Source organism: Malaclemys terrapin, chromosome 12 (genome assembly GCF_027887155.1).
Source record: "Malaclemys terrapin pileata isolate rMalTer1 chromosome 12, rMalTer1.hap1, whole genome shotgun sequence".
Lineage (NCBI taxonomy): Eukaryota > Metazoa > Chordata > Testudines > Emydidae > Malaclemys > Malaclemys terrapin.
In genome coordinates this window covers 4,973,870-4,995,660 of record NC_071516.1, presented here as the reverse complement: position 1 = coordinate 4,995,660, position 21,791 = coordinate 4,973,870, and the positions used below count along the sequence as shown (strand labels likewise).

Sequence of the window (21,791 nt, the reverse complement as noted above, 5' to 3'; positions counted from 1 at the left end):
GCATTCAAGAAAGGACCCTAGCTTTTCATTTCATAGAATGGGGTTGATGTAAAAGGCATGCCAAGCCCTGTGCCCACAAACGTGTTAGAACTTCCCCTGAGATCCCTGATTGCTGCTAGAACAGTGTGAACAGTATGAATTCAGAACAGGGCAGCACTTATTTTGTAATCAAGACAGTTTGGCTTGGTCTGCAAGCGTTTTTCCAGTGCTGTTAGCTTCTTTCTCCCCAGATCCATTTTTTAAGCACAGTTCTCTTAGAAGACTGTGGACATGGTGTGCAGATAGAGCCTTAAACTACTGGAATTTAAAAAGTAATAGATAACAGGGTCTGTAAACGGAGGGAGAGATATCTACAGAAAACTTTCTTTACCTATATTCCCCCACAGCATTACCTGTGGTGGGAAAGGAATGCTGGTAGCAACCCTGCTAGTGTAGATGGGATGTCGAGCAGCTATTGGGATCTCATCTATCCTGGCAGGTGGTTAGAATAGTCTGTGCTGCTGCTCCCAGGTTTGCAATCTCCAGTTCAGCTCTGTGGCTAGTAATGATGATAGGAAACTTGGGGCAAACTCCCTCCAGATCCTAGGCCCTGATCTTGCAAAGACTTACACTCATGTTTAACTTGATATTTATATCAATAGCGAATAGCCCCATTGACTTCAGTGACATTACACATGAGGCTAAGCGCGTGCGTAGGTGGTGGTAGGCTCGGAGCCCGCATGTAGATAACAGTTTCATGGTTTCTGAAAAACAACAAAAAAGTTCAATTTCTGAAAACCAGAACATTTCCGCTTGGCAAAGCCGCCGTGGCGGCTCATGGAAATTGCCGTTCTGCTGCCTTGTGCCTCCATTTTTCTCTATAAGCTGGGCTCCCTGGCTGGACAATGTCCAAGGTGAACGGTGGGGCCAGTAGAGGTCCCCAAGCTAAAGTCAGGGTTGGTGCTGGTTGAGGTTCTTTGGGTAGGGTTGGGTACCCCAGGGCTCACTGGCCAAGGGTTAAAGCTGGGGTCGGTATGAGTTCTTAGGATGGGGACTGTAGGGTTAGGGATGAGTCTAGGAGGGCTCTCTGGGTTAGGGACCGTGGTTGGCTGGTAGGGGGCCCTGTACTCAGACTAGGTTGGGGCTGGTATGGCATTCTTGAGTATGGTTAGGGTTGGGGCCTGTTGTTGGCTATGTTTAGGGTAGGGCCACTGGGGCTATTTGACCAAGAGGAAGTGGTGGAGGTGCTGTTGATAATGGTGGTGTTTCCCATGCTGGAGCTGGGGCTGGGGCCAAAGTAGGGCTCCCCAGTCTAGAGTTATGTTTGAGGTCAATCAGTGGCTCCAAGCTAGGGTTATGTTATGGCTGAATAGGTAGCTCCAGGCTAGGGTCTGAGATGGCTAGTGGCTCCAGGCTACCGACAGGGTTGAGGTCTGATTATTGCCCTGGTCATGTGGCCTCAGTCGCTGGCCTCAGTCTAGGGTTGTAGTTTGGAACAGTTGGTCAACCTTTGTCAGGGTTTTGGTTGGGTCCCCTTGGTAGCCTCAGCCTAGTATCAGGGTTGGGGTCGGCAGGTTTCCTCACGCTACACTTAGCGTAGGGGCTGGTTGGTGGCCGTTTGGGGCTTGTGGGTGATCCTGGTCTAGCATTACTGTTGGGAGGGGTGGGGTTAAGGGTTTGAGGGGCAGGGTTGGGCAGGTTTGATATCTCTGGCTAATGTTAATATGGTGTCATATTTATTAATCACCATGTAAAACTCTGGAAAGTGCCTAGGGGTCTAACCCCGTTTTTATGGGCCTAAGTCCCATTGATCAGAAGAAGAAGAACAGGAGTACTTGTGGCACCTTAGAGACTAACAAATTTATTAGAGCATAAGCTTTCGTGGACTACAGCCCACTTCTTCGGATGCATAAGATTGATCGGAAGGGATCTTATGCCATAATGAGATTGGTTTATAACCAATATTAATAAAAGCAATGTGCTGCAGTTTATAGCAGCATCAAGGTACTTTATCACCATCACTGCTTCGCAGCTGAAGGCAGACTACTCAGGAAAACACAATAAAAGCTAGGAAACGCTCAGTCCTTGCTTCTGTTACAGAGGTATTTGTGAAATACCCTCCCCCCTCCAGTCGCTTGCAGGATTCCTTTGTTGCACAGATCAGAAGAAACTATTCACTCCTCATTTCACTTCATAGCACCTTGTCAAGAAGCTGCGCAAACTTCCAAGTATGTAAATCCTGTACATCTTTTTGGATCTCGAGGGAGATAATAGAGGCTTTGTGCCGTGAAGAGACTGGGGCTTTCTGATAGGGAAGGGGGTTTAGTTTCCAGTACCTCTGAGGATTAACTGGCAGCGTTTTGCCCGGCCATGCTATGTTATATACCATGCAGCAGGATGATTGGTTTTCACCCACCCACCCATGCTTGATGGGGTAGAAATATTTTGTTTATATCTCCCTATCTGCCTCTCTCGCAGTCATTTGGGCACGCCCCCCTGGCCAAGCACTCCTTGATGGTTAACTGACCGTGCTTCCCTAATGATATGCAAATTAGCGGATGGCCTTTTCAGACCATCCCCTCGCTCGACGCTACCGCCAAGGTCCTGCCCTTCAAAGCGGCGCCTCCCAGCCCAGGTGAAATCGTGTGTGGAAGGGAAGTGGGTGTGTCTCTTCCCTGCTCCGGGGGCATAATGCCGGGGAGCCCGGAGCATACCTGCCGCTGGTGCCCTGAGGGGGTCAGTCGGAGAAAGCGGCGCACGAGAGGGGGCTAATCAGCTGGAAACGGAACAGCTTCCCCTCGTCCGTCTGGATCAAGCTCAGAGCCAGGATGAAACCAGCCGCGGCGGCGGCGGCACATGTGGCCGAGTGAAACCTACCAGCGCCCCGCAGGGCGCGCGAGGGAAGGGAGCGCACAGCCGCAAAGGAGATCCGCCAGACGCAGCGGGCCTGGGGGTGACCACTGCACCGCTCCCTCGATCCCCTCCACCCCGGGGCGCTGGGCGGACCCCGGAGCAGAGAACCCCGGCGCCCGAGCGGGAGGAAGACCCGGCCGGGCGGCCCCCGGAGCCCGCGGATCCTGCGACCAGCTGTTGACGGACTGGCGAGCGCCGAGGGAGGGCGGCTGCCTGGGGACTCTGCGCCGCTGGCGCACATGGGGCAGCGGGCGCGGAAGGACTGACGGGCTCTCGCCGCCAGGCTCCTTCCCGAGCCGGATCGGCCAAGGAGACGGGGCCGGGGGCGGCGGGGACATCGCTCTGGCGGGGCTGGGCTGGTGACCTTGCTGGGATGCGGGCGCCTGGGCAGCCTCCCTCCAGCCAGCCGCGTCGGGGGGCTCTCAGCCCGGGGACACACAGGCCGGGCAGCCGGGCAGCGGTCGGGGCTGGGCAGGCGGATTCGTAGTGCCCGAAGTGGGATCCCCCGGGGGCAGGGACAGGCAGAAGAGAAGCAAGCGCCTGGCTGGATGCACACACGCCCAGGGGGAGGCGGCCGGGGCTGGACTTGGGGCAGCCGAGCCGGAGGAGTCGGGCTAGGTGGCTAGGTCCTTCCCCAGCACGGTTCTCCTCCTCCCGCGAGGAGCCAAGCGCCTGATGTTCACCGACCTGCGAGCCAAGCTCAGCCCCCCGAGAGGCCGAGATGGGGCTCTGAAAATGAACTGCGGCGGCCCGAAAGAGATGGAAGGTAAAGGGCGGGGGGCGCTGGGTCGAGGCGGGGATGCTCTTGCTTTCTCCCCAAGCCACACACGCCGCTTGCTAGGGGAGGGGGGTGGCAGACCCCGGGCTGGCTCTGGCTCTCCGTGGGATGCACCAGGTGGAGGGAGGTTCGCAAGCTTTCAACCTGGGTCCCCCCCCACACCCCTTTATCTGAGCCTCCAGAACTTGCAGGCATCGGTCCCCTGTGCTGCAGCGCCCCAGCGGGGCGGGTGTCTTGAGCCCCTTCCAGGCGGTCCTGAGTTTGCAAGACGGAATGGGGGCGCAGGATGAGACGGGGCGGGCGGTGGAAGCAGGTGGGCTCCTGGCCCGTTTGCTGAGCAGGGAGGTGAGTGCTAGGGAGGGGCTGCGGCTTAGCTCAGGGGTTAGGGTGCCGGACCCCGCTTTGTTCGTGGGCTGGACCCCTCGGGGTGAGGGGGTGTCAGGTGGAGACGAGCGTGTTCGCTGGAGCGATATGAACCCGGGGAGGAGGAGACGTCAATCGCCTGGGGGTAGAAGGCCGATGAGCGAAGCAATTGTCTCGCCTCGGTGCAGCGGACAGCCCCAGGGGCCGGTTTCCATGCACTGTGGTCTCTGGCTCCCCCCGGCTCCGCTCTCCCATCGATCACATCCAGGCGGTGCAGTTCCCAGGAGCTGCCCTACGCCCTGTACTAAAAGTTTGCCTCCGGTGAACAGCCCCGAGGGGAATGTGGCCGCTTTAGCTAACCATCTGCTCTCCTTTGTCTGGGCACGTCTGGCTGTTCCAGGGCATCTTCCACCTTCTGTCCCCATCTCTGCAACTGACCCTGGCTGGGCATCCCTAAGACAATTCACCCCTCTGTAATGATACTTCCCTCCCTCCCAGGGTGTTTGTAAAGTGCTTTGAAATCCTCAGATGAAAGGTCCCCTGTAAGTGCCAGGCATTATTTGGGACTCCACCCAAACCCAGCGGACAAACGCTGTTCTTTCAAAAGACTTTGATCCAGAGTCTAGATCAGACCTCCCTAATGCAGCAGCCTAATCATTGACTTCAGGCAAGGCAGGAACAAGATCTCTGAGCTAAATCCTGACACGTACTGAACATTAGCAGCTCCCATGGTCCTGAGTGCCTGGCCACATGTGACCCTTGGTGACTAGATTTTCTTTAGCCTTGTTCTGGGTGGAAGGAAACACCAATGTTCCTGTCTAACTGTCAGGGCCTTTGAAATATTATCTGTCCCAGATATTTACGAATACATTGTCACTCAAAACCAGTGCAGGCAACTCATGCGGGTAGTGCCTATCTCCCCTTGGTATGCCCGCAGACTCGCTGGGTGCCTTCTATTTCTGGCCTGGGGGGAAATCTTCTGAAATTTGCAGCTAAATCAAGCAGCTCTATTTTAGCACTAACTTTCGGCCCGATTGCCCTCATGTCAGCGAGCACTCACTTATAGGAACAGGCCCATTCTCTTTTGTCCTTGTCACTCCTTGCATATCACCTGGCCCTAGCTTTAATTTTCAAATCAAAATCAGGAATTCAGTGCAGGAAACAGAATAAAGCAGGTACGGTTTGTTTTCTTTTCTCTCTTCTTTCTTCTCCCTCAGATGAAATAGCAGGAAAAGGCATCGACCTGATCTCTCAATGTAAATTAATTTTAAAATAACAAAATGATATTGACAATGTAAATATTCAATGAGAGAGCTTTAGATGAAGACAGTATGGAATATTGGTTTAGCATAATCCAAGGCCCTGATACACACTTAATGGGCCAAATGGGGCCATAGTGTAACTTCACTGACAATTGAAATGAATTGGTTCTTTGGTGTCAAGCCGTCCCTTTAAAGGCATGTAATTTCACTGAAGCCAATGGGGATCTCTGGATACAACGGAGGGTGGAATATGAGCCATATGTCGCATTGAAGCTTGGGCTGGGGGTGGGAAGGCCATGTCATAATTTGAAGGGTCAATGATCCGATGTGCTAAGAACCACTCTTCTCAGGGGAGCCACGTCACTCACGCCCCAGTGCCCAGGAATCTTTCCCAGAGGGTCGAGTGGAATTCTCCATCCTTTACAGCATTTTAAGATCAGCTGAAGGGGAAAAGTAAAATAACATGAAGGCCAATTTATTTTGTGGTTCACATGGTGAAGGTGTCAAAGGCGAGGCATGACCTCTGGGGACCCATTCCATGAGTGAATGATGTGATTTATTCACCAGTCCTAAGAAGCCCCAGAAGAACCTGAACTGTTTTTTCTTTTCCTGCTGCAAGCAATGAAGGAAATGCAACGGGCCTCTAGTTAATCTGAACCACAAATCCATCTTCTTGATTGCAGGCTAGTTTCTTGCACCATTAGGTGCTAAATGTCTCTTTCCCATGGGGATGTTGGAAATGCAGCAAAATGACAAATGGTTTTTGTTCATCATAACGCACACTTCTCTAAGGCACTGTAGGAAGTTTATACCCAGTAGCAGAAATGCTAATCTATTGTAGGTACTTATGTGAGCCCCATCTCCATAGTATCTGTGCACATCACAGTCTTTACTCCTCACAGCACCCAATGAGATGAAAGTGCTATTATCCCCATCTTACAGATGGGGAACTGAGGCACCAAGAGACTAAGTGATTTGCCCAAAGTCATAGAGGATGGTGTGGCGTAGCAGGAACTCATCCCAGGTCTCCCATAGCCTGCCTATCACGCTGACCACTGGACCCAGCCTTCTTCTCTGAGGAAGTTCAAGATTTTGGGGCCCAGATTTCCCAGAATTGTGTGTGAAAGAGACATTTGTGCACTCCTAACTTGCATGTGCACGTTTTACTGCACACAGCTGCAGTAACTGTGCACACAAAGTAGATGCAAAGGCAGTGCCTTTGTGTTTTGTAGGAGTTTGAATTATTTGCTTTGGGCTTTTTTTTTTTTTTTTTTAAATAAGAGACTCTGAAATAAGTTTTATGGCCCCATATTTAGGCCCCCTATTGACGTTTGTCCCACTGTGTAAACCCCCTTGAAGTCTGGCATGGTTCAGAAGGATTGGCAATTGAGAGAGGAAACAGGTGCATCAAAGGGGCTATCTCCGGCGGTGAAGGGAAGATTGGAATAGCGGGAGTGTTGCAGGTGAAGACTGAGGCACACTGGGTGTGGAATAGCAGGGCTGCAGTACGTTTAGGAATTATCTGCCTTTCTCCGGGTATTACCTCTTCCTTTTCATGAACAGCAAAATCACTCCCACATTTTAAATGGAGCAATTCACCTCTCTAACTGGTGTGCTAATGTTCTGCTTTTCTAGATCTGCACAGGGAGGGAGAGCTGGAGCCCTACAGAGATCTGCCATTTTTATTTTGCACTTAACAGGCCCCTATTCCCATAGTATCTGAGCGCCTCTAAGCTTTCAAGTAGTTATCCTCACAACAGCCCTGGGAGGTCAGGCAGATAAGACCATTTTATAGCCTGAGGTTAAATGATTTGCCTGAGGTCACACAGGAAATCTGTGGCATAGCAGGGAACTGAACCTGGGACTCTCCGGATATGTCTACACTGCAATTAAACACCTGTGGCTGGCCTGTGTCAGCTGACTGGGCTTCAGCTGCAGGACTATAAAATTGCTGTAGAGATGTCTAGGCTCAGGCAGGAGCCTGGGCTCTGGGACCGCTCCCTTTGCAGGGTTGCAGAGGCCGGGCGCTAGCCCAAGCCTGGAGGTCTACATGCGATTTTATAGCTGAGCCCTGCAAACCTGAGTCCGCTGATGTGGGCCAGTTTCAGGTGTTTTATTGCACTGTGGACGTATCCTTGGGTCCTAGGCTAGTGGGCTAACCACTGGGCAATCCTTCCTCTTTGCCAGGGGATGGGAATCTTGCTCCTAATTTGTATGCTTTTGATATGAATTTGGCTGCTTGAAATTTCTCTCTCAGGGGATGGTTGGTAACATCTGCAAGTGGATTGGCAAAACTGACATATCAAGTCTGTTCTAAGCAAATTTATAGCAGCAGGTAGCGGTCAAACTGCATCCGACTCAAAACACTAGGCAGCCCCTACCCTGAGACACTGCCACTGACTGTCTGTCCCATTCAGTGTTTTCAGGTCCTGGACTGAACAGTGGGATCTGTTGTGGAGGATTCAGAAATCATACATTTTCCTCTCCTTCCCTGCCCAGTCATAGCGGTTGTTGCACTGAGCTCGTGTAACATCTATTTTTCATCAAGACGTAGCTATTGCTAAAAGTGACTTGGGGGGGAAAATTGAAGCCGCTGTGTATTTTGAAAGTGAGTTGAGTAAACTCCATCTTCCTGTGCTGTTCTGAATGGCAGCTCCCAACCTTTTTCTAGCCAGACTCTCACCCATTCTGAACCCAACCAAGATGCATGCACAATTAAGAAGCTCCCTAGGCTGTGAATTTATATGCAATGCCTATGTTTCTATCACCCATCACAGAAAGCAACAGCTGCTATGGGTTTCCATGCAGCAGGTTAGCCTTGTTCTGTCTCTCTGGCCTTTCCAGCATTAGGGGAGAGGCACTGAAATACAACAAAGTGCAATGAGAGAAAACGCAGCGGGGGGATCAGCCAGTGTCTTTCTGTTCAGAGCACGCATGCTAACCTGTTAGGTGAAGTCTGGGGACAAAAAACTATCTCCCAGGAAGATTTAGGACAGGCTCATCTCCAGTCACTGCTGGTGGAGGCTGAAATGCTACAGGGATGGAATGAACCAGGTTGATTAAAAAATAACCCTTTCTCTTCCTGGTTCGACATGTACTGCTGCTAAGCATGGCAGCTTGGCCTGGTAGGGGGAATTGCAGCAAGAGGGTACAAGAACCAGTGAGGTCTAGAAATCCAATGAAACCTACTCTAAAGGAGGGAGTGTTGTCTAGTAATTAGACTTGGGGAGGGTGGGGGGGGCGGGCAGGTCAGAACTGGAATTCAGGACTCCTGGGTAGAGCTGGGTGAATTTTTGGAGAATAGTAAATTTACTGAAAAAGGCATTTTTCGGGTCACCAAAACTATTCATGAATTTGGATCAAATTTGACAAATACTGTAGTTTCATGCAGGAAAAAAATGGGAAGGTTTTTTTATTTGTCAAAAGTTCATTTGGAAATGAAACCTTTTGATTTTTCTTTTCAAAATGTTTCACGTTGACTTTTTTGTTTCAAAAGAGCATCTTGTTTCAAAACTTAGCTAAATTAAGAAAGAAAGAAAGACACCCAGAAATAATCTGAAACCAAAACTTCACTTTGGGTTAAACAAAACATTTTGTTCAACCTGAAATGGTTTCTCCCCCACCCCCCACCCCAGATTTTTTTGGTTTGGCCCCAAACTGAAAAATCAGTTATTTGCTCACATCTAGCTGTTTAAGGGGAGTGAGCTCTATCCCTTAGAGCAGAGGACTGGAAGTCAGGAGGTGTCCTGGGTTCTATTCCCACCTCTGCTCCTGAATTGCTGTGAGACCCTAGGAAAATTACTTAATCTTGCTGCTTCAGCTTCCCTCTTTGTATTTAGCTCCCAAAGGTATTGCAATATTTAATTAATGTTAGTCAAGTGTTTTGCAATCTTTGGCTGGAAGCCACTCTAGAAGTTCTAAGTATTATTATGATTACAAAAAGACAATAAATCAAAGAGAATAATTTACAAGTTTTTTTTTTTTTATTGCCGAGTTTCACTGTAGGCAAATGATTGGTTGACTGACCCCAGCAGAGATGTTTTGAAATGGCAAGAACCCCATAAAGCGAGGAGGGATCCCCTGCTCTGAGGCGAGCTGCGGCAAAGGAACAGATCATGAGTATTTTTTTTTAGGAAAGGAAGTATGGTGGGAAAGAGGTAGGCTTGGAAGAACATAGCTGAAGCCAAATAGCATTTTAAGAGGGGTAAGGCAGGATAGTGAGATTGTATAGGACGAATAGACCAGGTGAGGTAAGTGTCAAGTACATGTGGGTAAGTGGAGATGCATAGGAGACAAGAACTCCTGACCTGTCACTCCATTTCTGACATGAACTCCCTGTGTCTATGGCCTTGGACACCTCATTTTATCTGTGAAGTGGAGCTAATGATATTTGCCTGCCTTACAGGGGTGAGGGGGCTAGGGGAGGATCCTGGGTATGTAGGTGGCCCCCAAAGCAGGGTGTGTGGCCAGGCTGCAGAAGGCCCATACAGGGTAGGAGAACTTTCTCCCCCCCCCCCCCCCCCCCCCCCCCCATGCCATATGTGAGTGAAGAACTTGGCCTCTGACTGCTGTGGAGAAGGCTGCGGGCAGAGGGATTTGGGGTGAGAATGGGAGCGGCACAGGCCCAGCAAGTGATCTGGTGACTCCCCTGGATGTGGGGGAGCACAGGGGATGTGAGTGTCCCATGGCACTGGGTTGGTGGAGGAGAAAGGTTACATCCCTCTGAACCCAGCTGAAGTCTCCTGGCTGAGGGTCCCTGACAGGCTGTGTCTACACTACCGACTTCTGCTGGCATAGCTGGTCGCTCAGGGGTGTGAAGAGGTGTGACACTCCTTCTCCCCCACCCTCCACCCCCCCGGCAGAAACCCCTCATGTTGACACAGTTATACTGGAATTAGCAATACCAGTAAAAGCATGGCTTGGCCAGTATAGCTGGGTCCACACTAGGAGCACTTTGCTGGTGCAGTATGCCTGTGATCCCATCCCAGCAAAGTGCTCCGAGTGTAGACAGCCTCAGGCTCTGCCCACGGGTCCAAGCCTTGACCCGGTGCTTTGGGGATGAGAAATGCTCTGTAAAGAGATGTGCTGGGTTGTTGGGGAGTCGGGATGAGCTCCGTTAATACAGGCGAGGGAGGCAGAAAGCTGAGAAGATTATCCTACCTTTTTCTCTCTGTGTGTTTCGTACATGCCTGCTAAGTAAAGGAGCCAAAGTCTCACAAGCAGTGAGTAAAAATGACAATTAATACTCTGCGTTTCTGTAGCGCCTTCCATCCCAGCCTCTCACTGCCCAGTTTGGATGAGCCCCTGCTCAGGGCTAGGAGGAGGAAATGCACCTTTGCTCACCTGGTCACTCCTAGTATGCCCCTGAGTGCAAGGACTGCTCCAGTTTAGTGGCGGGACGGTGCTCGGCTCCTGAAGGCATTGTGCTGCAATGAGACGATCTCCCTCTGGGACAGGACGGTGCAGCTCTACGCCAATCCCCACCATAGATGCTGGAACTAAGGGGGCTGGCGGTGCTATAGCACCCCTAGCTTGAGGTGGTTTCCATCATATACAGGGTTTACAGTTTGGTTCAATGGCTCCAAGCACCTCCAATATACAAATTGTTCCAGCCCCCCTGCTCCCCGCCCACCCCGGGCTCCATGGTGCCAGCACGTGGCGGCCCGAACCAGTGAGGCCGCACCACGAGAGTCAAGCGGAGGACAGAAATTCCGTCCCCAGGAGGATTTTGCGATTTCAGAATTCGATTTCATTCTGATTTGGAACAAACCCTACACATGTTGAAATTCTCCATGGAAGCGAAATTGACGAAAGAGCTGTTTGTGTGCAGATCTCTTTAAAAACTGGAAATGCAGTGGCATTTGGAAAAGAAAAATTGAAATGTGGATTATGTCAAAATGGGACATAATCAAACTCACCTCCTCCCCTTTTGTTTTCCTCTGAATTTCCTCTGAAATCCACGTGATTTAGCAAAGTCCTTCGATTCGGGGGGAACTGCGTTGTTCTAATGGAAAACTGTTCCAGCCCAGCATTCCTGATTCAGCTCTATGCACAGCATCCCAGGGGAGTAAAATGAAGAGCCTAACCTGGGGAAACGGAGGCACGGAGATAAGGAGCATTCAGCAAGTCTGGGCTCAAGCCAAGAGCAGAACTTGGATCTCCTGGAGTTTAGCCCCGCGGCTAGTGTTGCTTTCCTAACTCTCAGATGAGTTCCGCTTTCCAAACAGCGCGGGCAGCTGGTGACCCCTGAACTGTGACATACAGGAATTCCACAGGCCCTCACCCTCCATTTTATTTGTCGATTTGGGTTTCCACTGGCAGCTTTGTCTCCACTGGGGAGCTGCTGCGTAGATGCACCGAACAAAGCTCCTTCCCCTCTTGGAGAACTTTCACCTCCGTGTATAATCTCCACTTGACACAGGATTAGAAGGGGCGAGCAGAGGAAGTGACAGGCAGATATTTAGATCTAGTGGTAGCGGGTTAAGCCCTTTTCAGAGTAGTTTACATTCTGTCCTTCTGTGTCACTCCCTGGCCATGTAAATGAAGGAGCTTAGAGAGGGGGTTGAGGGTGGGGGGTAGAAGAGGGGATTATCTAAGGACAATAACATGGGGGGGGGGGGGAGGGGAGCTTTGGCTGTGCTGTGAGCAGGAGAGTACTGTGTATAAAGAATGCCAGGGTCTTAATCCTCCTCTCTGCATTGCTGATTGCTGGTTGCTGCCCAGCTCGCAGAAAAAGCAGAGGGTACTGAGTGCTGCATATTGGCAGGAGGGCTGAAGCGCCGATCAGCAGGAGTCAGTCAGGTATGGCAGAGGTCTGAGGGCAGAAGGGACTCACCCAGCGCTGGCTCGCTCTCATTCGTTCATCCTCTTCTGAGGCCGCAGCCAGGGCGACCACCCATCTCCCACGACGACGAACTACGGAGCCGTCGCGGTGCAACCCGGGAAGGCTGGGTCTGGTCTGGTGAACCTGCGGTGCAAGGACCCAGTTCCCTGTTGGTGTAAAAGGCTGGTGCTCCATTGAAGTCAGTGGAGCTCTGCTGACTTGCCCCGGCAGGGAGATGTGTCTGAGAACAGGAAGGGATGGGGTCATGCCTCTTTGTGTTTGTCTGGAGGTGGGCAGAGGCGTCGTTGCAAACACTGGCTCTGGAGAAGCGGGCCCAGGGGCAGCCTAAGCAAAGGGGTTCTAGTCCGTGCAGAAGGAGACAAAGGCCTGGCTGATTTTTGAATTTGTTCCGTTAGGGTCATTGTAGGAGGAAATCAGTTGATGCTTTTGGTTTTGTGGCTCTGCTGTTGAGCGTTCATCTGTGTGGCTTTATTACTGTATTTACTGTAGTGTATGAGAGCCATGGAGTAGGGCCCCACTGAGCTTGGCCTCTGTACTTGACTATGAAAAGACAGGAAATCTCTTCCATCGGGTCCTGAAAGGAAAAGCTAGGGCTCGCTGATGTGCTTGTACCTTGAGCCCTCTTGCTCTAAAAAGAATGGACTCTGGCCCCTGCTGAGCGACCCCTTGACTTTTGCTCCTGTGCTGCAGAACTAAGTGCTGTTGATTTACCAGAGAGTTGAAACCCGAGGGCTGGTTGGGAGAAGAGAGCAGAAGGTTTCTAAAGAACTGCCTCCGAGCTCTGGGATAATACAACTGCTGCCTCTCTCCATTGGAGCATAAACCCATCAGGGCGCTCCGTACGCTGCCTTTATTCAGAGCGCTTTCATTTTTTTGCCTTTCTCCCATCTGCTGCCTGCTCTCTGACACTGTGGGCTCGTCTCAGACCAGGTTTGAATACAGCAACCTGAGCTCCCAATACTTCTGTTAGTCTTAAAGGTGCCACAGGACCCTCTGAGCTCCTGTGCGAGCCTCAGATACTGTGGGGATGGATGCAGGATAATGACCTTTGGAAACAGGTCCCTGTCTTTCAGCTTCAGGCCAGGACCCCTAAAGGAGTCCTTTAACAGAGCAGGACCCCTGCTCCCCTGCGTACCCCTTCTGTACTACATGCCACACTAGCTGCAAGTATTCTGGGAAGGGACGCTAGTCCTGCTGCGGGGAAAGCTGAAGCCAGCTTCTCCTTACCCACCCAATTTTATATATGTAAATAACACACACATTGTGGGTACGTATGTGGATGTCATTACACAGCACGTGAACTAAACGGGAGGGGTCCTGCAGTGGAGCTGTCTATCTTCAACAGCCTCAGGGTAACAGCAGGACCAGCTGCTAGCTAATAATGGGCTCTTCAATCTAGCAGCGAAAGGCCTAACACAATCCAATGCCTGGAAGTTGAAGATAGACAAATTCAGACTGGAAATGAGGCATACATTTTTAATGGTGAGAGTAATTAACCACGGGAGCAATACACAGAGGGTCCTGGTGGATTCTCCATCACTGACAATTTTTAAATCGAGATCGGCTGTTTATCCAAAGGATCTGCTCTAGGATCTGCCTGTGTTATACAGGAGATCAGACCAGATGGTCAGCATGGTCCCTTCTGCCCTTGGAATCTAAGAATTACGGTCCCATCAGCAAAGGAAGTAAGCAGCCAAACATGGCATGGCTTTAGAATCTAATATCCCCCTAATGAGGGTCTATAAAGACAAATGATTCTAGCCCGAGCAATCCATCTGTGGGTGCATCATGTCTGTTATATAATACTTTTGTTTTTAAAAAGGGAAAAACCCCAAATTCTTGTCAATTGGCTCTTGTGTTTCTGAGGGCGGCTGGTAACCTCTATCACCCTGGCTTGGAACGTTCAGCCACCAGTGCGGCTTTTACTTCTGTGACGGCCATCTTATAATGCTTAATAACCTGTGGATGAGGTCAGCATTTACATCTCCCCTCTAATTTAAGAAAAGGTCCCCTCCCATCTGTGATGTCAAAGTCACATTACACGGCGCTGGCATCAGAATGATGAAATAGCCCTTTCCGTCTGAACCTCTGCACTTCTTCAGAACAGTCCTGTTGGCTTCTCATTGTTCCCAGTTACTGATGCCTTTGGTATTTACCTGTGCCTGGCTTCTCCAGCAGACCCTCTTTGCAGTGGGGTGGCCTCTATTGCTCGGCCCTTGCACTGATTTGACTTAGCTCTCTATCTAAGTACCTACACGGCCTCCGAGCACCAGGTTTCGCTATGCAGTTGCATTTGCATGAAAGACTCCGCTCCATTTGTTATATTAAAAGAAGAAATAATCACAAGAGAATTGTTGCAGTGGTTTACCGAGCAATAATCCCATATCCGCTCATGATCCATCAGAACCTTCATGGCGTATGGAGGAGAGCAGATACGTTTAGCAAGCCCATTCTTAGATCAGACCAGTTTCCCATTCCGTTTCCCCTTATTCTCTTAGCTGGTTTATGTCGTTATTAATTGACAAGGGCTTTTCTTTATTTCTGAAAATTAATGAAAGGAGGACATTCCCTTTCAGGGACCTATAGTCCTTTCAAGCTGTCATTTAGTTCCTCCCTTGGGGACCAAGGTAAGATTGCTTTCCACAGTGTGTTCCCTAAAGGTTCCTTAAGTCAGATTAAAATGTCTCAGACAATGGCATTTCCACCTCATCCCTTAGGAGACCATTCCACAGCCTAATGGCTCTCACTCTTGGGAAACGGTTGATATTTCTCTCTGCTGAATGCGATCCCATTCCTCCTCGTCCTATTCCTTGGCTAGGTTTAGTTCTGTACAACATATCATTTGAGTGAGTGGCATTTTCTTAGATTTCAGTTTCCTGTTGCACAAGGGTTGACTTTTCTTTTCAAGTTAGGGATCACCCCTAGAGATCCCAACTATAGAAGTGAGGCTTTTTACCCATGAAAGCTGATGCCCAAATAAATCTGTTAGTCTTTAAGGTGCCACCGGACTCCTTGTTGTTTTTGTGGATACAGACTAACACGGCTACCCCCTGATCCTTAACTATAGATATTAGCGTCCAAAGGAATGATGGTTTTCTTGAACCCTTTCATTCCTACAGTGCCTCAGGTATCCTTGGAAAGACGCTTCTCTTTGTGTGGCTTCAGATTGTTCATTGTAGTCTAAACAGTGAGATCTTAGTCCAGGGATGGGCAAACGACAGCCCACGGGCCACAACCGGCCCGCGAGACCATCCTGCCCGGCCCCCGAGCTCCTGGCCCGGGAGGCTAGCCCCGGCCTCTCCCCTGCTGTCCCCCCTCCCCCGCAGCCTCAGCTCGCTCGCTCCACCGCCGGCGCAATGCTCTGGGCGGCGGGGCTGTGAGCTCCTGGGGCAGCGCAGCTACAGAGCCCGGCCTGACCTGGTGCTCTGTGCTGCATGGTGGTGGCGGCGTGGCTGGCTCCAGTTGGGCAGCGTGGCTGTAGCGCCGCCAGCCTGCTCCAGGCAGCGCGGTAAGGGGGCAGGGAGCAGGGGAAGTTGGATAGAGGGCAGGGGAGTTCAGCGTGCTGGTCAGGGGGTGTGGATGGTGGTCGGGGGGGCAAAAAGGGGGTTGAATGGGGGCAGGGGTCCCGTCAGGAAGGGGGGGGGGGTTGGATGGGGTGGCAGGGGGCAGTCAGGGGCAGGAGTTCCGGGGGCAGTCGGGGGGGGGTTGGATGGGGTGGCAGGGGGCAGTCAGGGGACAGGGAGAAGGGGTGGTTGGATGTGGCAGGGGTCGTCAGGAATGAGAGGAGGGGTTGGATGGGGCGGCGGGGGTCCAGGGGCAGTCAGGGGACAGGGAGCGGGGGTGTGTGGATGGGGCAGGGGTCCCAGAGGGGCTGTCAGGGAACAGGGGGGGTTAGATGGGGTCCCTGGGGAAGGGCAGATAGGAGGTGGGGGCCGGGCCACAATCCCCTCCTCTAACTGGCCCTCCATACAATTTACGAAACCTGATGCGGCCCTGTAGTAGGTCCTAGCCGGGGCTCGACCCTTCCGGACAGGAGGGGAGCCACACCGACTCACTACTGTGGGAACAAGTAGTCAGTTAGTCCCGAAACTCCGGCTCTTTAGTGCAGAGTCGGAGCAACCACAGTTAAAGCTCAGGCCCTTGACTGCAGGGGCTGAGCGAGCAAATAGTTCGGAGCCCAGGCCCTGGGTCAGGGCGGGGCAACCACAGTTAAAGCTCAGGCCCTTGACTGCAGGGGCTGAGCGAGCAAATAGTTCGGAGCCCAGGCCCTGGATCAGGGCGGGGCAAACACAGTTAGGCTCAGGCCCTTGTTTGCAGGGGCTGAGCGAGCAAATAGTTCAGAGCCCAGGCCCTGGATCAGGGCGGGGCAAACACAGTTAAAGCTCAGGCCCTTGACTGCAGGGGCTGAGCGAGCAAATAGTTCAGAGCCCAGGCCCTGGATCAGGGCGGGGCAAACACAGTTAAAGCTCAGGCCCTTGACTGCAGGGGCTGAGCGAGCAAATAGTTCAGAGCCCAGGCCCTGGAGCAGGGCGGGGCAAACACAGTTAGGCTCAGGCCCTTGTTTGCAGGGGCTGAGCGAGCAAATAGTTCAGAGCCCAGGCCCTGGAGCAGGGCGGGGCAAACACAGTTAGAGCTCAGGCCCTTGACTGCAGGGGCTGAGCGAGCAAATAGTTCAAAGGCCAGGCCCTGGATCAGGGCGGGGCCAACACAGTTAAGCTCAGGCCCTTGACTGCAGGGACTGAGCGAGCAAATAGTTCAAAGGCCAGGCCCTGGATCAGGGCGGGGCCAACACAGTTAAGCTCAGGCCCTTGTTTGCAGGGGCTGAGCGAGCAAATAGTTCAGAGGCCAGGCCCTGGATCAGGGCGGGGCCAACACAGTTAAGCTCAGGCCCTTGTTTGCAGGGGCTGAGCGAGCAAATAGTTCAAAGCCCACGCAAGGCACGCCTAGGCTTGCTGTAGCCGAGTGTCGGGTGAGGGGGATGCCTGCCACCCGTGAGTGGGGGTGGCAGGGGGGAACGCAGGCCCACCCACTCCACTGCGTTCCAGCCCGGGGCCCTAACAGCGGTTGCTGCCGCTGCTGGTCAGTGGGGTATCCAGACCGCAACACACTGACATAGGCTCACATTCAGTTGCAGCCGGACCGGGGTCGGCTATCCCCGGGCCACTTCCGTGATCCCCCTCAGATCCTACCTCGCTCGTCGCGCCGGGCTCAGGCCAGTCCACCTGCATGGGCTCCTCTGGGCCGGGGCTCGGTGGCAGGTCCGGTAGCTCTGCCGGGAAGTCAGGCCAACGGTCCCCAGGCGGCTCCTCTGGGTAGCAGCAGGGGCGGAGGGGTTCGGGTCCAGTCTCACCCTCAGGGTTAGTGGGGTCCGGTTCCCAGGGGTTCTCCCAGTGGCGGGCGTGAGCGGGCTCCGGCGGCTCCTCTTCGTAGCGGGCCCGGGGTAGCTCAGGCCAGCCAGGGTCCAAGCCCCGGTCTTCAACGGTCTCCTGGGCAGGAGCTCCCGGCCGCACGTCTGCTCCCTGCGGTGGCTGGGCTTCAACTGAGCTCTGGCGGCCGGCCTTTATACTTCCTGTCCCGCCCCTTGACTTCCGGGGGGCGGGGACAGGCGGTGGTGGTCCCACCCACTCTGGTGCCGGCACGTGGGCTCCCTCTTCTGGACAGGAGGGGAGCCACACCGACTCACTACAGGCCCTCAGGCCAAAAAGTTTGCCCGCCCCTGTCTTAGTCCCTGCTTTGTGGGATCCATGTGGCTTATGCCAAGCCTCCCGCCTTTTATCTAGAATAGATGAGCGTGTGACTCTAGTACTCTAGTACAGAAGGATTCATTTTCTTTCCCCCCCAAAGGAAAATTTTACATTTTAATTGGAACAAATGGAATAGCCCAAGCTTCTGAGCAACCCAACGGTCAATTCCGAATGAGCACAATTACTTTCCTTTCTCACCATGGTCGTGCATGTGCAGATGCTGGCATGCTCGCACATACGTGTGGTTATTCACCCACACATGCAAATACACCCTTGTGTGCATGTACTCACATTACCAGTACATATGCACACACACGCACATGTGCCTGATGTGAATTCAAACCTGTGTGTACCCCCACATCTGTTCAAAGTTCACATGTGTGCATGTACTCAGAGCTGTGTAAGTGATCACACATTCACAGACACACAGGCATTTCTGTAAATGCTCTGATTGGTGTCTCATAAGGATTTGGAAGAGGAAAGGGGCAGGATCTGCTGGGCTTCATTATAATCTCAAGAAATCTCCTTGACCCCTGAATTGTCTGGGGATAGGAGGGAGCGGATGGAATTTTATCAGAGAACTCCACGGGATGGATTGACCACTCCATTGCACCAGTCTGACACTTTGGAAGCAATGGGCCAGATACTCAGCGCACAGAAACTGGCAAAATGTAGCTCCTTTGAAGTCAGCGGAACTACCCCAATTTACAGCATTTGAGGACCAACCCAGTGCATACACACTTGCATAAAACTGGTGTAGCAAATTGGTGAATCAGACCCTTTGGGACTCGCTGGCTGGAAAATTGGTGTCAAAGCAAGCTTTGCTGGTGCTAGCACTGTGGGCAAACGGCTCGGGCAGCTCTGTTCATTTCATCAGAGCAAGCTGGCGTAAGCAATTGTGGTTGCGGGCTGTTCGCTTCTCTTTGAAAAGAAAATAAGGGACTGGTGGGGGCAGGAAGACATTTAAACAGCATTCAGGGTATGACCCAGCCTGGCAATGGAAAGTCCCAGCTGATGCTGCATTTTTCATTCCCGTCCCCAGAGTCTCCTGGTGTTGTGAACAAGAGCACGAGTTAGGGGCTGAGCCAAGACGAAGAGGAATGGTTTCACTTGTAGAGCGCCATCGGCCAAGAATTTCAAAGTGCCTCAGTTAAGGAATCACCTCGCTGCCTTCTGAAATGCAGCCTCCTCAGAGGTAGCACATACACGGAAACGTTGCACAACAGCTTAGGGCAGAGTGTACAGAAGAATCCTGTCGTCACTGGAAATTGCGGGGGAGGGGAGGGTGTGTGTTTCAGGGATGTAGAATATAAAAATCCATGTTGGCATTTGGCCAGGGCCGCCCAGAGGATTCAGGGGGCCTGGGGTCTTCGGGGCACTTCGGCGGTGGGTCCCGGAGCGAGTGAAGGACCCGCCTCCGAAGACCCAGAGCGGAAGAAGCCCTCGCCGCCGAAGACCCGGAAAGGAAGAAGTCCTTCGTTTGCTCCGGGTGTGTTTGGCGGCACTGAAGGACCTGCCGCCGAAGACTCGCCAAAAACTCTTGTGGGGGCCCCTGGAAACTCTCATGGGAGCCCCTGTGGGGCCCGGGGCCTGGGGCAAATTGCCCCACTTGCCTCCCCCGCCCCTCCCCGGGCGGCCCTGCATTTGGTCAAAGGATCAAGCTTTATATCCCTCCTACTAACAGTCAGTGCCATGGGACCACGAGAGACCATGCGGAGTCACTGAGGCCCGTGGCTTTGACCGCATCCCGAAGGCTGTGCCTTTGCAGTTTGTATTGCGACCTTCTGCTATTGTAATATCTATGCTACGCAAATCCACCAGGCACCCAGAGTTGGGGTACATACAGCCCCATGCATGAGCACCCACAGACGATACGCCCGTAAAGCCCGTACAGGGGTACCCACAGCCAGTGCACTCTCAGACCACGCCTGCCACTCCTTCAGTCCAAGGGGCTTCGGCCTGCTGCTCACAGCCTTTCACTGGCTCGCTAGCGATGAGACGATTGAGGCCTCCTATCATGACACGGTTACCAAAATCTCTGCACAGGTTCCTCCATCAGGTGTTTTCCTTTGAAGGAAAACTGGGCTGGGCTGTGGGAAGGGAGGGGCTGGGGGGACTGGCATCAAGTGGTTGGGGCCGGGGGGGTTAGCAGCAGGACTGGGGTAGTGCTGGGAATGCCCACAGCGCAGACCCACTGTTACTCAGGTTGCAGAATCTGTTGCCGTGGTAACAGCAGCCATCTGAACAGACAGGATGGTTTCACAGGCGTGAGGTGGCAAGAGGCAGCACCCCCAGCACTCATGATCCTCCAGCAGCCAGCCAGACAACACAGGCCCGTCCTGCTCTACCCACCAGGCCCCCAGCCCTCCTCAAGTCTGGTTCTGGGAACCGCAGGTAACAAGGGCCTGTTCATAGCACTGAGCACGGGACCCCGGGTTATACAGACCCTGTCTGGCAGTTTCGGGAGCAGAGGTGTACGACACACACACACGCACACTCTCTCTCTCTCTCCTGTTCTCCTATTTTTACTTCCTGCCCCTCTCTGAACTGGAGCGTGGTTTCCACGGATCACGCTCCCAGCACGCGGCTCCTGGGATGTTGCCTTCTCAGCATTTTTGGTGCTCAAATACCCTTGGAAAATGCACCAGGATTGCCCAGCAATGGTCCGAGACCCTGCTCCTGCCCCGTTGCAAGCCCTGGCCTGTGGGCTCCTCACTGCAGAGCTCTCTGGCATTTCGTCAGGGTACGGTACGTCTTTGCTGGCAGTGCCCGGACTGGAGAAGTTTTAGGGGATCCATACAGCAAAAGGGCACTCCGTCCCCTCCCCTCACACGGGAGAGCGGCACGTGTGGGGCAGGCCAGGCCAGTCTAAAGCTCAAGCCACAGCTGCAGAGCTCCACACTGCACCTCCCGCTAGGACTGGCAAGGGAAGCAGCTCTTTGCTCAGCCTCCTCTGTGCTTCCCCCATCCCCCATTACAGCATGGGGCCCCGCAGACCAGAAGGCCAGTGCCAACGCGTTTAAGGCACTGTAGCTTCTAAAGGGTTAATGGGTCCTAGCTGGTCACATGGCTGCTTGGGGCAAACTCCCCTCCAATAAGCCTTAATTTGCTGGGACACTAAATGTAATGGTATTGCCTGTGTGCGTGTGGCGGTTTCAGGCCCAGGGGACCCAGTTAGCCAGCCCTGGGCTCGGGGCAGCTCCACGTCAAAGCCTCCAGACTCAGCACCGATGCAGCACCTGTGTCCGACCAAAGCGCAGCTGAGCGAGGGGCTTAGCGGCCCACCTGCCAGTGGGAGAGGGGCCGGGGAATGCATCTGGTACGCAGCTCCATAGCCAGCCCATTTCCTCACGGAGCTGGGGTTTGCGGGCGGAGGTCCTGCAGCCTGAGTGCATGGCTCCTCATCAGCGGCTGCGGCCCCATTGGGTGTCGTTGTGCATTTAAGCGCCTGCGGCCCTGTCTGCTGGCAACCAAAGCTGGTCACTGAGAACTGGGGCTGATTTCCTGTTCCTTCAGAAGAGCTGGGCTTGCTAACATGCTGCCTCTGCTCCCTGTGCGGCCCACAGACAAGCTTTCTTCCTTTAGAACGGCCTCACCGGCTTCTTACTGGAAAATACTCCCTGTCCTCCCAGCAAACCCTTCTCCTGGCCACAAGCGCTGCCATAGCAACAGCCCTCTCCTGCATGGTTGCTCTGGGACTTGTAGAACAGACTTCTGCCACCGCAGCTAAGAGCAGGTAGCAGTAGTAGGCTGTTCTCCTCTAGAGGACCAGCCACCGGAGGGGAAAGCAACACAGGCTTTGCCAATGTGGTGCACTTCCACATCCTTCTCAGATCCTTCGGCCTCAGGGGCAGAGAAGAAGACTGGAGGACGTGGACTCGGTCCTGTGCCTCTCGAGCAGCAGCGCA

General features: G+C 53.0%; 1 protein-coding gene across 1 annotated transcript in view; it reads left to right on the top strand.

Moving 5' to 3' along the window:
- Window positions 1–3,491: 3,491 nt before the first annotated feature.
- The window catches only part of SAMD10 (sterile alpha motif domain containing 10), a 40,204-nt gene continuing 21,904 nt past the window's right edge, over window positions 3,492–21,791 (top strand). Inside the window, exon 1 of the mRNA XM_054045866.1 lies at window positions 3,492–3,658. Coding sequence (XP_053901841.1) covers window positions 3,568–3,658 — 91 coding nt within the window. The 5' untranslated portion in view covers window positions 3,492–3,567. The remainder of the gene's footprint in view (window positions 3,659–21,791) is intronic.